Here is a 17,383-nt window from a genome sequence, read left to right as displayed (position 1 = left end):
CAAAAAATGGTTTTCTTACTTAGAGTTTTTGTCTTGTTTCTAGTCCAAATATCTACAAATTCTTCAATCAAGAAGCATTTTCTAGACAAGCAAAACATATCGTCTTGTTTTAAGAAATAATATGCCAAAATGAAGTGAGTTTTTACGGAACCCCGGAAGGGACGTAGTGGAGAACAAAAATTGGCTGGGTGAAAGAAAAAAATGGGTGGGAGGAAAATATATATTTCTAAATTTTTGCGTTCTCTCGCAAAGATGTTTTGCGTTCCCTCGCAAAACTGTTTCTCCACAAACACTTCCTGTTCACTTCACTCACGTTAACCCTCCCGTTTCTGCCGAAATTCTCCCGTATTTTACCATTCTATCCCACTTTCTTTACTGTGCGTCGATCGTTGCCTTTCACATGCTACCTCTGAACCAGTGAATGCATGTATAAGCGCTGACTGACAGACGCGCTCCATACAATAAACTGATCCCAGATCAGCGTCTGTGCAGGCCATTTAAAGTGACACTTCTGTTATCAAACAAGTGAGCTGATTGTACGGACCGCATCTGTCAGTCAGCACTTATACATACAATTGCTGGTTCAGAGGTTGCAAAGTGAAAGGCGACGATCGACGCACAGATTTAATGTAAAGAAAGTGGGGTAGAATGGTAAAATATGGCAGAATTTCGGCAAAAACGGGAGGGTTTACATGAGTGAAGTGAACAGGAAGTGTTTGTGGAGAAACAGTTTTGCGAGATAACGCAAAACTTTGCGAGGGAACGCAAAACATCTTTGCGAGGGAACGCAAAACATCTTTGCGAGGGAACGCAAAACATCTTTGCGAGATAACGCAAAACTTTGCGAAGGAATGCAAAACATCTTTGCGAGAGAACGCAAAAACTTAGAAATATATATTTTCCTCCCACCCATTTTTTTTCTTTTACCCAATTTTTTTTCTCCTCAACTATGTCTCTTCTAGGGTTCCACAGTTTTTCCTTAAATCAAGCTAAATAATCTGCCAATGGGGTAAGCAAAACAATCTACTTTTTCGATTTGTGATAAGATTATCTTGCTTACACCATTGGCAGATTATTTAGCTTAATTTGAGGAAAAACTCACTTCATTTTGGCATATTATTTCTTAAAACAAGACACTATGTTTTGCTTGTCTAGAAAATGCTTCTTGATTTAAGAATTTGTAGATATTTAGACTAGAAACAAGACAAAAAACTCTAAGTAAGAAACGCATTTTTTGCAGTGCACACGAGTGAGAGAGTAAATGATGAGGTGATGTCCATTTCTGGTTTCACTGTCCCTTTAACACACTGTTCAATGAAACATGAGCGGAATGCATTTGATTTGTACACTCATTATGCTCCAGTTATGAACATGAGGCCCGGTTAAAAGCAGATTAACCAACAGAGCTGAACATCAGTCAAACTGGGCTGTGCATGCCCATCTATAAAACACTGTATTTAAAACGGAGAGTCATGTGGAAAGAGCTCTGAACACTGCTGCAAACCCCCCTTGGCAGAAAACTCAGCTTATAAAACGGCTCTGTAGGTGCTGCTCAGTTTCCTGAAGCATTTTCAGATCAAGTGGATGTGTGGAAGTATTAAAGTAAAAACCTCCCTCCTAAACTCATAGAGGGCTTTAAAATCTGTGGATTAAGGGGAGTCTCTGACTACCACTATGACCAGGTGCTCCTCCTCCAGCTTCCCTATAGTCTTCAGAGCGTTCTGCAGGTACTGCTGGGAGAAGTCACAGGGCGGGAAGGCGTAGAGCATGCCCCCCATCTCCCGCTCCTTGGGCCCGCCGAGGGGCAGGCCGATGACTCCTGCAGCTTGCTTGTTCCTGAGGTAAGTCACCAGGTTTCGGAGAAGGCGCTGCTGAAGGCCTGGTTCTGGAGGAGGGGCGTCGCGGTCCATGGGTCCCTGCACGGCCAGGAGGACTGCATATCCATCGGGACTGCCTAGCTTAATGCGGCGTGTCACCTCGTCCAGTTTGGGCTGATCCAGCCTCAGCCGCTGAGCGATTTTGAGCTGTGTGATCTTGGACCCGCCTGCTTGGTTGTCCCTCATGAGGGAGTGGAGGAAGCTCACGCCCCCCTCCAGCATGTGCATGTTTGTGGGGAAGCTGCTGTTTTTTAGGACTAGGGAGCCGTGCCAGACGCGGCTCAGCGATTGAGCGTATTCGGAGAGTGTGCTGGGCTTTTTGGAGTCTGTTTTGGACTTGTCTGTTTGAGAGTCAGGGTCAGTCTCGCTTTTGCGGTGGTTGCGATCGCGCTCGTCCTTCCTCTGATGCGGAGGCTCGTCGTGTGCGGGACGCTCGTCGCTGGAGTGTCTGCTGATGTCAGGTGTGTGGTCCAGGGGTTCAGAGGTGGAGTCTGGCAGACGGCCGCGGCCTCGGTCTGGGCTGTCTTCAGGAGTGGATGGCGCTCCTGCTCGGAGCTTAGACCTCCCGCGCTCCTCTGCTGGACGCTCTATGGGGCTGAGGCTCCTTCGCTTGCGGCGCTCCTCCCAGTTCTTCCCAAGGCCGCGCTCTAGGTCTCGCTCTTTTAGCCAGCGCTCTCTGCTGCGGCTCCGACTGCGGCTGCGCTGTCTGACCCGGCCAAACGCCTCCGGGTTTGCCCTTCGCTCTAGTCCTTTTGGGGGACTCCAGTCCCGTTCAGAGAGGCGGTCTCTTTCTCGCTCCGCGAAGAGAGGGTGTGAGGGAGAGCGAGCCCTGGCTCTCAGCTCGCGCTCCAGGCTGCGGTGGCGTGCGTAACTTTCAGGGAGAAGATCATAATGTGGAGGTGGAAGCAAAGGGGGCTGGTATTGTTGGGGGTACGCTCTCGTCTCCTCGGCTTTAGCAAAATCCACACGCAGCCTGCGGCTCGGGCCGCCCAGAGGGAAGCCACGCATTTGTGCACAAGCAGCCTGCGCTGCATCCAGGCTCTCATAATGAATGTAAGCAAAATTATCCCCTTTCACATAGTCTATGGTGCGAATACTCCCAAAGCGGTCAAACTCACGTGCTAAAGCGGCCAGCGATGTATTCGGACCAAGTCCGCCCACCCAGAGCCGGGTCGTGGGATTAGCTTTACCATATCCGATCTTAATCGGGTTGCCATTAATCATACGGCCCTGCATGGCCACTTTGGCCCGGTGAGCCATATCCAAGTTCTGAAATTTAAGAAAAGCATAAGCACCTCCTTGTCCACGTGCTGGCCGCTTGATGACCACTTCCTCAATAATCCCATACTTGTCAAAGCCCTGCCGTAGTTCCACCTCAGTAATATTATGATCCAAATTGCCGATAAACAGATTCCGTGTGGCTCTCTGATCATCCTCTGGCTTTAAGTCCTCCTCGGGAAGCTGATAAGCATAGGCACGGGTCCTCTCCTCCAGGGCTGTGTAATAGTCCAAAACCCTGTCCCTGCTGAGCGCCATGCCCTCTACATAATGCCTGGGCCTTACTTCCCTCAGGGCGCTGCTCCCGGCCCCCGGAGACAGGGAGCGCTGTCTGTATGTGTACGCGGCGCTGTGCAGAGACACATAGCTCACATCTGGAGGAGTGACGCTGCGCCGCCGCATGTACATGGGCTCCACTTTCAGCGGACGGTCGTAAAGCACCAGCCTGGTTTTGGCATGACGAGCTTCCCGCGCGTGCTCCGTGTGTCTGAAGTTTACATACGCAATTCGACCCAGTTCTGGTGTGTGGGACAGCTTGACGCTCACATCCCCAAACTTTTTGAACTCATGAAACAGTCCGTCCTCTACATGCTCATCGGAGAGCTGAGATCCGAGGTTGCTTATTAGTAGTGTCTTGTATTCGAGGCGTGCGCCCACCGTTTCAGCGGATGGGGTCTTACCTTTGGGCAGGACCGCTGTGGTTCTGAGGGGAGCCCGTCCCAGCAGACCGAGCTCGTGATGCGCCCGGTGATGCAGACTCTCTCTCTCCTCGCGGACCCGCGGTTTCTCCCGCTCGCGACTGCGGCTCCGCTTGTGGTAGTTTCGGCTTTCGGCGAGCAGCAGCGCGAGCGGCGGGTTCGGGTCGCGCTCTCGGTCGCGCTCGCGGACGCGTTTGGCGAGCGTTCTGGACGGACTCGCGTCGCGTTCGGCCTGCCGCTTCATTATCCAGTGATGCTCCGCTGGCAAAGAAATATAAAATCAGCTCCGAGGTGGAATCTCACGGCTCCGAGAGAGCTTGCACATCCGTGTGGAAGACTTTAGCTAACGTGTGCACGGAAGCACGCTCGCCTGGATGCTGAGTTTCACGGATAAAAATAAAAGGGAAAACATTAGCGTCGCCTCGGCTGCATCTATTCCGCCATCTTGGACAAAAGGAATGTGCGCGCTCCGCGAGTGGGAGGAGATTCCGCTGACGTCAGAGCGCATCGCCTCACGCTACAATGATGGAAAATCAATACTGACACTAAAAATAAAGCTCTGGCAGCGAAATACATTCACTTTCCTCTCAATAATGCCAGTCTCACTCTGTGAGAGCTGGTTTGTTTTACTACTGTACTGTATAGGTTTACTATTTACTATAAAACGCTTTGCATACATCAATAAATCACATCATATGTAGTTTGGTTAGCTATATAACTCACACTGCGCACAGCTAATAGCACAGACAATACTATATATTTATCACAACTGTTAAATGAAAGAAAATGCATATAACGATCCAAAAGCTGTGCATAAACGTATTTAATGTATCAAAATATGTAATATGACATACAAACACATGCAATGACTTGCACTAAACCATAGAAATCATAACATGTTGAAGCTAGATAACATGTACAGCTGTGGGGAAAAAAGAGGAGCTGAAATTATAATTTACACAACATTTATGATGTATAGTCGTTATGTTTGAGTAAAATGCAACTTGCTATATGCTGTGAACTACTGTTGACATGCTTTTAGAATGTTTTTGGGCAAGATGTAATAACCCTGATCTTCAGTCACAACAAATGCAATCATTTATTATGAACAATTGTCATTTTCTGGAAATAAAATAAATAATAGTAACGTTTTACTTAAACCCATGTCTAAAAAAAATCCAATAAATCCAAAGAAATGAAGCATGATCAAGTGGTCATTATGTTTCCCCAATAGCTGTAAATGATCAAATAAAATGCTAATCCCTGATGGAAATATTTAAATTTGACAAAAAAAAAAAAAAAAAAAAAGATGAGATACAAAACACCAACTAGAAAAATAAAAAGAGCAAATTGGCTTTTTCCCATTTTAATGAAAAAGACAGTATAATTGTATTAAACATTTTACAGCAAAGAAGTCCAGTCAAACTGACCCAATGTTCTGAAGACGAGACTCATTACAGCTCATATAATGAGTCAAACTAAGAAAGCCAAAATAAAAAAGGAAAGAAAATGTCAATCAAACTAGGCAAAGTGTGTCGAACATGTTTCCCATAACGTCAGGAGGCATTTCTCTTGTGTTGGATATCATAACTCAGAACATAAATTAAATGCTGTGTGTTTGTGGAAGTGCGAGTCATGTTTGTTTACCCCTGGAGAACATGGTAAAGTGACAACACAATGCAAGCCCCGCTGTTAGGTGCTCAGTCAAGCTGCACAGCGCCAAATCTCCACCCTAAACGCCTCAGGCCACTGCCTCAGTCCCTGCGAGTTTACAGATCTGTCCGTGCCTTGGCTGCGCTGGGTGCATACTTGGGCATCAGCTCATTGATTTTGCGGATGAAGTCAGATTTCTCCACGCATCCTTTGCAGGACTCGCCCCATTCCTCCAAAATTTTCTTCAGATCTTTCACTTTCAGCTTCTTCAGGTCGACGGAGCTCAAGTCAACTTGTTTATCTAGAGGACGGAAGGGGAAAAACAGCAGCTTGTAATGGATTTCAGCTGGCAGACATTCATTTCAAACTCAAATCTCGGTGGGAAAAGTGAATTTAATGTACAGCCTAATTACTTATTTGAATACTTTTTATTTTAAATAAAAAATAAAAAAGGTAAGTAGATTTTCAGATAGGGAGTAAAACATTGCACATGCTGCTCCTAAAACCTCAAAAGATAGTTTAACAGGATGTGCAGGAATCCTAAAGGTAATTTCAATACCTTTTTAAGACTTTTTAAAGACCTTCTCAGAATATTTCAAGACTTCATTGCCACTTCAAGTTCTAATCCGTATCAAACCTTTACCGTAATGAACAGTGGTTAATAAACAGTTAGTTGCTGTCATAGCTGTTTTGACAAGTTCAGCTGTCATGTTGGGGAGTGGTGTGGCTGGTGGTGCATAATAACTGGCAATGGACAACTGGCTGGGCCTCATGGTTGTTTCCAGCGACGGGTTTGCTGAGTGGTTTTCAGCTACTGTTTCAACTCGTCTTTCTCCAACCAGGAGTACGCAAACGTAAATTTCCATTTAGCCATCTGATTCATGGTTTCACTACATGTGGAGATCGTCACAGGTCTTTAAAAAGGCAAATTAAGCCTAGTTCATACTACAGGATTTTAAACATCAGCAGATCGCTGTGCCGTTCACACTACATGACTTGACTTTGTGTCTTTTAATCTCTGTGGTGTTCACACTACGCAACACACTGTGAATGATCCACAAGAGGGGGGTCACACACTACATGATCTGACAACAACTCATTCCCCAACAGCTCATTCAAGCTACCAATCCACAGCCAATGAAAATTTGAGGGAGGAGTCGTCAGAAAAAGCTGAACACTATTGGCTGCTTGTGTGCTGACTACATCACTGACAGCGTTTCAAGCTTTGGAGAAAGCATTTAAAAACATCGTCAAATCAGCTGATTCATCAGCGGATTAATCACTCATCTGCAGGTTCCAGTGGATAAATACACAGAGAGTTTTTAATTTTTGTAATTTTATAACTCTTTGAAATAAAACTAACATATTTATAACACCCTGCTGTTTTCTAACTATCAGTGTATTTCTTTCTGACATTGTTATTTTTTTTTATTACAAAACAGTAAAGAACTGAGCATTTCTGCCTTAAATTACCATATTGGTCAAAATGACTGCATGCATGTCTGATACTTTTCACTGTGACTTTAAATATGTGTGCATTTTCTTGCCTGGCAACTTCCTGCTAACATAAACAAAACTTTCTGATGGCAAAAACATCAATTTACTTCAGATATCTTTCAAAACAGCATATTCTGTGCTGTGGAATAGCTCCTGTTTGAAAGTGAAAATGAAAGCCAAGACCTTTAAGTGTTTTAGTATCTTAACTACATATTTATAGGCTTTATTACCAAAAAAAGGTTATATTTTTAGGGTAATGGTGTCATTAAATATGATGCCAGACATTCAAAGCTTAATTTTAATATCTCAATAATAGCTTTGAATGTAAATATGTTGTGACAATATGGCGTTTTATATGAGAACAGTCAGAATGAGCAGTATGGTAATTCTAATAGTTACACAATTCTAGTTCCACTGTTAATATAGCCTACTCTCATGTCTGTGTTAATGCAGAATGAAGCGAGTGTGTCGATTCCCATTCTGACCAATCACAGATGTTTCTGCTGAGCTCCTGAACACACAGGCATTCAGCTCATGCTGATATGCTCTCTCACTGGCTGCAGCTCATCACTACATCTAACCACACGTAAGGGTTGAGTCGGCCGACTGCTCTGGAATATTTAGCATGCTAAATGTTGGATTTCCGTCTGCGAGGTGTCGGCGACGCATCAGCGAGCCTCGTTGATGCGTTGTTCAGTAGTTCACACATAAAGAGCGGCGAGCGGCGAGCGCCGTGCACCCGCAGATTTCTTCCCGATCACAGCCCGATCTGTCGGCGAGCTCGTTAACTTCCAAATCGGGCTCAAATCAGGCTTTAAATCCTCTAGTGTGAACTAGGCATTAGGTGACATCACCAGGACAGAGGAGCTTGGCCGGATGCGCCGGCCCGAACCAATCTCATAGATCGGGCATGCTGTTGTTAAAATTAGGAAGACAATAAATACATGCTTTTTTGGACTCGAACACTTTGGACAACACTTAAACATAAATTTAAGACCTCGTAAAACACTATTAAGACTTAACACCTTTTAAGGGCCTTCATTTTCTCAATCGCTTAATCAACTTTTAATACTTTTTAAGACCAAGCGGACACCCTATAAATATATATATACACACACAGCATACGAGCAATTCCTGCATTATGGATGTGAGATTTGCAGTAAAAACTCGGCACAAACTCACAGAAAGAGTCTATGAAGCATCGGTTTATATTTTCCAGAATGACTGACCATTGAGTTAAGGGACCAGACAAATATCAGTCTGTAAACATGTTTTATATTTTAAATGAGGAAAATAAACGTGCGTTATGGATGTGACAAAAATAAAAAGTCTGCGGGTTTACTTTGTTGAAATACTGTGAATTAAACTGCACAACCAAAATGAAATGATGATAATCAAAAAGGACAAAAGTTGTCTCTCTATAGAACAACAATGGTTGACTTTATTTTATTTAATATTTTTACATTCATGAGGAAAAGGTTTTATTATGGATGTGTCATCTCTGTTATCGAAGTCAGATATGAAATTGCCACTAGTGCGACTTTGGTAAATCAAATATTATAGTTTAGAAACGCTCAAAAAATGACTCTGTCAATGTTTTCAAATTACTGTAAAAATACTTCCTTACCCCCTAAAAAACAAAACGGTTTCCATAATATTTTGATGAAAAATTTTTCATAGCAAGGTTGACACTTGCGTGGAATTGCTCATATATATATATATAGATGTATTTGGAAAGAATATATACACTACCTGACAACAGTCTTGTGGCCTATCCAAGTGTTAGTAGCAACAATTAATAAGTTGAATTCTAGTTGATGATTTGGTGTCAAGGTGTCATATGAAAGGCAAAGGCGTCTACATAACGCTTATTTGAGCACAATAAAATATGTTTTGATTTTGATTGATTTCATTAGGACAGTAAGGTCTGACTTTGCTTAGACAACACTTGTCAGTGAACAGAAATAATGTACAGTATAGAAGATAAAGTCATGCTGCAGTGGAGACAGAATGAATATTGTGTCTGACTCCATCATGAGCTTGGAGGGCTGCATCCATACAACTCTGCAATGACTCAAATCACTTATTTATAAAATCATCTGGAATGGCAAAGAAAGCATTCCTGCGGGACTCCCAGAGTTCATCAAGATTTTTTGTGTTCATTTTCAATGCCTCCACCATCTTACCCCAGACATGCTCAAAAATGTTCATGTCTGTTGACTGGGCTGGCTTTCAGGAGCTTTGATGTGGAGGCTGAAGTATGAGAAGGAGCGCTATCCTGCTGAAGAATTTGCCCTCTCCTGTGGTTTGTAATGTAAGGGGCAGCACAAATGTCTTGATAGCTCAGGCTGTTGATGTTGCCATCCACTCTGCAGATCTCTCGCACGCCCCCATACTGAATGGAACCCCAAACCATAATTACTCCTTCACCAAACTTGACTGATTTTTGTGAAAATCTTGGCACCACGCGGGTTCCAGTAGGTCTTCTGCAGTATTTGTGATGATTGGGGTGCAGCTCAACAGATGATTGAGCAGAGAAATCCACCTTCTGACACTTTAAGCTCAACTGGAAGTCAAGTTATGTGTTGCTCTTACAACTGGGATCAAATACTTTAGTCAGGTAGTGTACAATTATTATAGACTATACAAGTCAACACAATCTAGGTAGGAAGCTTAAACAGATGGATGGAAATGATTTGGTTACACATTTGTATTAGTCAACTACGAGGCAGAAGCAATGCATTAATCAGAGGAAAGTATCTTTCTATGCAAACAACTCACCGTATTTGAGTTCACAGATTTGACTGTCCTTCTTTTTGAGTTTTTCGCAGATCTTTTCCACTGGCACATGGTAACTCATTGGTTTGGAAACTTCATTGGTAATCTTTGTTGCTGCATCACTCGTTGCACCTATATAATAACACTGAGTGAACATAAAAACTGATTAAAAGGAAGTATAAATAAAAAAAAAAACGGTCCTGCTATGTATGAGCAACTAACAGGTTGTGTTGGCGACACTCCTAAAAGCATACTTCAAACAAATGTGAACACACTAATCCAGGGGTGTCCAAACTCAGTCCTGGAGGGCCGGTGTCCTGCAAAGTTTAGCTCCAACTTGCTTCAACACACCTGCCAAGATGTTTCTAGTATACAAAGGAAGAGCTTGATTAGCTTGTTCAGGTGTGTTAGATTAAGGCTGGAGCGAAACTTTCCAGGACACCGGCCCTCCAGGACCGAGTTTGGGCACTCCTGTTCTAATATATCTCGTAAGAGCTTGATTAGCTGGCTCAGGTGTGTTTGATTAGGGTTGGAGCTAAACTCTCCAGGACACCGGCCCTCCAAGACCGAGCTTGGACACTCTTGCCCTAAAACATACATCATTCATGGACGGGTACTTACAAATCGGTTTTCTTTCCCTTTGGCGTCTTTACACGATTTTAGAAGAGCCTTTTCAATTGAGTCGCTGTCAAACTTGACGTTGTTTTCTTGTATCGTCTGGTAAAGCCGCTGGAGGAAACCCACACAGACTGAAAAGCAAAGATTTGTAAAGCTTTATTGCTTATATACAGTCATATTAATCCATTAACCCTCTGGTGGTGCTTGTATGACAATAATGATAAATAAATTAGATAGATTTTTTATTCTGGAGAAAGTCCTATTTGTTTCATTTCGGCTAGAATTTAAAAAAAAAATTTAAACACCATTTTAAGGTCAATATTATTAGTTCCTTTAAGTCTTAAATTCAATCTACGTGGTTTAATGATCTCTTAATCATCCCATAAAAACCAGGAGAAAAAAAAATATTAAAATGAAGAATTAAATGTATTAAATGCAATAATTAATTGCATTGTGTGTGTGTGTGTGTGTGTGTGTGCGTATATATGTATATATACACACACACACACACAACTTGGGTATACCAGTCCAACTGCTTAATTACGCCGATTTCTAATCAGCAGCGGTCACACTAGAGTTTGAACTTGCTGTTGTACAGCGCTGGAAAAGGGGCAGGATTAAATAAGATGATTACACATTAAAAAAGCAAGCGATTGCTCCATATTTTAAATATCTGTACAGAGAGGTCATGTTTTGATCTTCGATTGGTCTCACGCAATCATATAATGCGATTTCGCAGGTCAGAGTTCACCAAAATTAAACTTTCCAACGCAGCGAAACTTGCTGCACGAGCATACGTTTCCGTTCTGACACATTTACGTGCCTATGACTGGATGTCTATAGGAGAGAAGTGCAGTGTGACCGCAGCTTTAGGTATGCAGACATGGTCAAAACGATCTGCTGCAGTTCAAAGCGAGCATCAGAATAGGGAAGAAAGGGGATTTAAGTGACTTTGAACGTGGCATGGTTGTTGGTGCCAGACCAGCTGGTCTGAGTATTTCAGAAACTGCTGATGATGTCATAAAGCGCCAATCTTCTCAGACTAGTTTCTTGAACATGACAATGAGTTCAGTTCACTGTACTCAAATGGCCTCCACAGTCCCCAGATCTCATTCCAACAGAGCACCTTTGGGATGTGGTGGAACGGGAGATTGGCATCATTGTGCAATGTGCAGCCAACGAATCTGCAGCAACTGCATGATGCTATCATGTCAATATGGAGCAAAATCTCTGAGGAATCTATGCCACGAAGGAATAAGGCAATTCTGAAGGCAAAAGGGGGTCCAACCAAGTACTAGTAAAGTGTACCTAATAAAGTGGCCAGTGAGTATGTATATGTGTGTACACACACACACACCTATATATATATATATATATATATATATATATATATATATATATATATATATATATATATATATATATATTATTTTTTTTTAAGTCATGAAGAAAATGTTTCTGTAAACAACTTTTTCATGCTGTTTTTCAGGACCGCCTAACTTAAAGTTTTGTACTATTCTCAATCTATAAAATATAAATGATCATAATAAAGTAAAGTTTTATTTTCCAGTTAAAGCTTAATAAATAGCACCAAAGGGTTGCATTTCTCACATTCATGCAGTCAGCCAATAGAAAATGTCATATGTTGCATCATTCAAGTTCATCTCATCAGTGCACATAAAAAATAATAACGTACATCAAGACCATACACAGTAAATTTTAATTCTGATATGATTATATTTGATAATAACCTGCATTGTAATCCATTGCTTACAGTATAATATTTAAGGGTTCACAATTTGTCAGTGAAAGCAAAACGTATGGTGGCATCAATGCTTAATTCGCAATACTAATACGAAGAAATGTACAAAATATGAGTAAATATAAACATAAAAATATTACTACAAACATAAAATAGCAACTACAAACAAAGTTCTGACGTCACATTATACAGTTAATAAAATACATTAATAAATCTTAAAGATGCAATGATTAAAGAATTTAAAGAAAACTTAAACTTAACTAACCATATACCACACAGTGAAGATGTGGGATGACTCTCCTGACAGGAAATGTGCATCATTTACATGTGTTTTACACTATGAACATGTTAAACTAACTCACCTTCACACTCTCCATCTTTCAAAGCATCACTGCAGCTCGGAACCAGCGCGAGAGCCAATGCCACAGAAAGTCCACTTAAATATAACATTCTAAGCTCAGATAAACGCGTCAAACCAGTTAAATACGATGTGAAAAGCGCTATTCTAGTATCTGAACGACCACTAATGATACCGGCTCGACAACACGCAACGTTACCGCTTCAACGGCGCTTCCTAGTGAAAGTTCCCGCCCACTCGCGCATCTGATTGGTTGGCGTTACACTCTGCACGTGTCTATTGGCTGGCTGGTGACGTCGCTACACGCACTCTTTTCTGAATGGGTGTGCGAAGCTCATCCAGGGAGTGAGGCCAGTTGGCGGCCTCTGATTGGTTGTGAGGGTGAACTCTCCACAGTGACGGCTTGTTGACGTGTTGAGCGAAAGCCATTTTTGTAGTCTTTCGTATCATGTTAATTAACAGAAAATTCCTTGGGAATTTAACGGACGCCGATAAATGTTATAAAAAAGACAATTTTGGGAGGCTTATTTTGCTTGACTGTGATTTTTCAGTCACATAACTTTAGGCAATGTTTCAAAATCTAAGAGTAATTTGGAGAAAAGTCATCATTCTTTTTGCAAAAACTACACCTGTGGTCTTCAGTTAGGTAAGAGTTATTAAACAATGATTGAACATAAAGCACAATTAGCGTTACTTTAGGACTGTTCATACCAAAAACACAAACTATAATAACACTTTAGGACATTCTTTGCTTACCTCATGACAACCATGGTATTATTGCAGTAAAACTCTAGCTAACGTTTAATTGGCACATTAATTAGCATTTGTGTTTTACAAGAAACACCACAGTAAACTGGTTAGTTTGGCGTTACTTTGATTTAACTACCATAATAACCATTACTAATGCTTTTTGTAGTACTATTACTATTTGTTGTAAAGCAGGGCCGGAGTGGGACTCTTTTTCAGCCCTGGAGTTTCAAGCCTCAGACCGGCCCACCGGACCACTGACTATATTAAAATAAGGTTATTTCCAATTCAGTTTCTAATTACACTATCACGTCTTTTTTTGAGAAAACAGCTCTTTTAGAACTTCAAATGTTCAACAACCCTTACAGTATTATGTCTTAACAATAAAAATGAAAAAAAAAAAAAATTGTTACTCAGACAAGGACCGAACCCAGGTTGGCCGCGTCATAATCTAACGTACTAACGACTGTACCACAACAACTGTACGTTTAATGGTGACTTATCTAGTTATATCATCATTAACCTGCAGGCTGCATCCTGCTCAAGAGGCTACGAGAAAATAGATAAAAAGAGCAGAGCTGCGGTAAAATAATGAATAAGAAGGCTGTGGTCAAGTAAATAAATAAATTATTTTTAAAAAGTGTGACTGCTGAGAGGGACAGATTCTGGAACTAGGGACACCGGCCCTCGCGGCCAAAAAACGGACCGGCCCACCGGGAATTCTTCCGGTCCTCCCGATTAGCCAATCCGGGCATGTAGTAAAGCCATGATTAATTTTCGTAAGAATCAGGAATTTCGTAAGAATCCCCCCCATCCTGGTTATTAATTGTAAGTTGCCTTTATTCAGCTTATTCTAAAAATTAAACATTAGTTTTTAATAGGGATGCTCCGATTGATCAGCTGGAGATTGGTATCGGGCAATAATTACATTTCATGACTCAATCGGTACTCCCCAATCTAGCCGATCTCAAGAACCAATCACAAGTGTTTGTTTACGGGCACAGGGGCGGACTGGCCATCTGGGAATTCTTGCAAGTGCCAGAAGGACTGGACCATTTTTCAAATGTGGGCCGGTCAGTTTTTTTAAAATTATTATTATTTTTTTATATGTATTGTTTTTACATGCAGGAAGCTTTTATCCCAAGCAAGATGTGAATATTATGATGACGATGATGATGGTAATAATAGTAATATTAATAGTAAATGTTAAGCATTTGGCCCAATCTGTGATGGCTGGCTGGCTTGGCTACCAAAAAGCTCAGAAAAAGCAAAAAAAAGGGCTCTAAAATCAGACGCTGCCAAATGCATGAAGTTATCTGAAATATTTTCGAAAAGTTTAAATTCGTCCAATGCATTGGAGGACAGTAGCGCCATAGAGGAGGTAAGAAGAAAACAGAAAATATACTTTAAGTCATTATACTAACCTACACTAGGTCATATTGATGCCATTCACACTTCTTCTGACAGTTTTTGACAGGTACCTACACTGTGCTTAACAGTAAGCTTAGTGTGGAACTTGCGTACATTTTAAATTGTCATTATAATGTGAGATTTAGGGTATACAAACTGCTGTATGCTACTGTACTAGCAATGTAGTCTAACATGCAAAAAAAAAAACCTATAGCTATAGCCATAATACTGGCATTTGTAGTGAACTCTGAATACATAGCTAGTCTCTAAAGTAAAACATTAAATACATGCACAGGTTACAATATGTAATTAATCCTTTGGTAGGGGTGAAGAGAATGGCAACACTGCAGAGAATGACATAAATAGTTATTTGTGAATAAAAGTATGCTAAAGTGTTGCATGTCCATTTGTGTGTTAAGATGTGTGTGTGTGTGTAAAGGTGTGTGTTTGTAATACACATTCACAGGTTTCTCCATATCCCAAGTTATATCTTTTACTGTATGTATAAACTTGTTATAAACAGGTTGTTTTTGTTCCAGTCACATAAATGAAATGTTTAGATATCTATTACTTATTGTGCTGCTTATATTATTTCACCATCTGTAAACCAATATGAGTAGTGAGTGTGCGTGTCTGTGTTTGGGGCTGTGTCAGTGTGGTAATGTGGGCTGGTGTGGCCACAGTGCCAGGGTTGAATTTTTGTCCCAGTCCGCCCCTGTACGGGCATGAATATTGCTGAAGCAGCAGTGCCATGCTTGTGGCATGCTGGGTCTGTTTTTTGCTCGCTGCTCAATGAAAGTGCCAGTGCACTGATGATGACCAAAAACACATTGAATGCCTGTAAAAAGATTGTAAAATATAAATATATATATATATATATATATATATATATATATATATATATATATATATATATATATATATTTGTAAAAAAAAAAAAAATATATATATATATATATATATATATATATATATATATATATATATATATATATATATATATATATATATATAGTTCCGTATGGTTGTGGAGTCGGCTCTTTGGAACAAGTCCTCCATTTAGACTTGTCCATATGATAGCGACTTTTTTACACAATCCGGCCAGACTGTCATCTGGGCCTGTCACCCTCATACACTACGGACAATTTAGCCTGCCCAATTCACCTGAACCGCTTGTCTTTGGACTGTGAGGGAAACCAGAGCACCCGGAGGAAACCCACGCGAACGCAGGGAGAACATGCAAACTCCTCACAGAAATGCCAACTGAGCCGAGGTTCGAACCAGCGGCCTTCTTGCTGTGAGGCGACAGCACTACTGCGACACTGCTTCGCCTATATATATATATATATATATTATATATATATATATATATATATATATATATATATGAAAGAAATATCCATGTAGTCACTCTCCAAATATTCTGTTTTGTAACTGTGTCTTATCTTATTGTAAGTTGTCCCTGTACTAGGCGCCTTGACGTTGCGCCTTGACATTCTTGAGCACTGGATAAAATTGTTCTGCCTAACTGAGCTGAATATTTGCACGTATTCATAGCCCATGTGACCCTGAGTATGATGTATAAAAGCTGGGAATACCCCAGACTTCTTTAGAAGAGAGCAATAAACTGTTGGATTCACATCTCTCAGTTGTTGTTGCCTTCCTGGAGCTCCAGCTTACTGAGGAAACACACAGACGGTCTGCAATTTATCCCAACAACTTGGTGACCCCGACGTGATGAAGCTGATCAGGTAAGACATGAATTTGGTTTTGACTACCTGATTAGTTTCATCACTGAACTGAGTGTTCAGGAAGCTGGCAAGACATGAATTTGGTTTGACTGCCTGATAAGCTTCATTACTGAACTGAGTAATCCTTGGCTGGGATTTTCCCTGAAAAGCCAAGAAGAGCGCGCTATACAAAAGTAAAACGATCATTCTGTGTGTTTTCTAGTAAGTATTTACTAACATGGGTGGTTCATACCCCAAGCCTGAGATAGGGGAAGGCCCTAAAGATTGGATGTATCGATGTGGGTGGGGATATTACACTAATCCATGGTTAGATAATCTAGCAGGGTGGACTGAGGCACAAGCGATGCGTCCCTACCCTAGAGATGGGTCATTTGACCCCCATGTGCTAAAACGGGCTTACAAATTAATTTATGAAAGTGAAGGAGATCCCGAATGGGACCATGATTATATGAAAAAGGGTTATGAAATCTGGATGAAGATGATGAGTGTGTGGAATGATAAACAAAATATTAACCTACCAAAAGAGGTAAAGAAATTAATTCCGAAGCCTCTTAAAGGATCAGCATCAAAGATTGAGGTAAAAAGAAAGGAGACACCCAAAGTGCCTCCAGCCCCTGTTGTTACTGTTCCCTCAGTTACAGTTACTGTTCCTACTCCTACCCTCTCCTCCCCCATTCCTGATGAGGGGCAAGGAAAGGCACATCAGAGGATGCCTCTGTATCCTGTACAAGAATTAGAGGGGCTTCGCACAGAGAAACCAGACCAAGGGGATAATCAGGCTTTCCTATGGGTCTCAAAGAAAGGGGGACATGCTGAAGTAACCCCTCCCTCCGCAACACAGCTCAAGGATGTCATTTCACTGCTTCCTGATATGAGCAGGCCAGTAGAATTTGTAGAAACTATGATACGTGTCTCTAGAAATGCACAGCTTACAGGAGCTAATTATAAATTTATAT

The 17,383-nt window shown here is 41.4% G+C and overlaps 2 protein-coding genes across 2 annotated transcripts in view; both read right to left on the bottom strand.

Moving 5' to 3' along the window:
• Positions 1-4,484, bottom strand: part of rbm15b (RNA binding motif protein 15B) — a 5,264-nt gene extending 780 nt beyond the window's left edge. The window contains exon 1 of the mRNA NM_001430992.2: positions 1-4,484. This exon is cut by the window's left edge and continues 780 nt beyond it. Coding sequence (NP_001417921.2) covers positions 1,650-4,097 — 2,448 coding nt within the window. The 5' untranslated portion in view covers positions 4,098-4,484 and the 3' untranslated portion in view covers positions 1-1,649.
• Positions 4,485-5,203: 719 nt separating this feature from the next.
• On the bottom strand, positions 5,204-12,708 carry manf (mesencephalic astrocyte-derived neurotrophic factor). Its single transcript, NM_001076629.1, is given in 4 exon segments — positions 5,204-5,807; positions 9,785-9,926; positions 10,403-10,530; positions 12,524-12,708. Coding segments are annotated over 4 exon segments (543 nt in total). The 5' UTR covers positions 12,612-12,708; the 3' UTR covers positions 5,204-5,622.
• Positions 12,709-17,383: the final 4,675 nt, after the last annotated feature.

This window comes from Danio rerio, chromosome 22, assembly GCF_052040795.2.
Source record: "Danio rerio strain M-AB ecotype USA chromosome 22, GRCz13ab, whole genome shotgun sequence".
In the NCBI taxonomy this organism is placed as follows: Eukaryota; Metazoa; Chordata; class Actinopteri; order Cypriniformes; family Danionidae; genus Danio; species Danio rerio.
The sequence above is the reverse complement of the archived record's forward strand: the minus strand, read 5'-3'. Positions and strand labels throughout refer to the sequence as shown.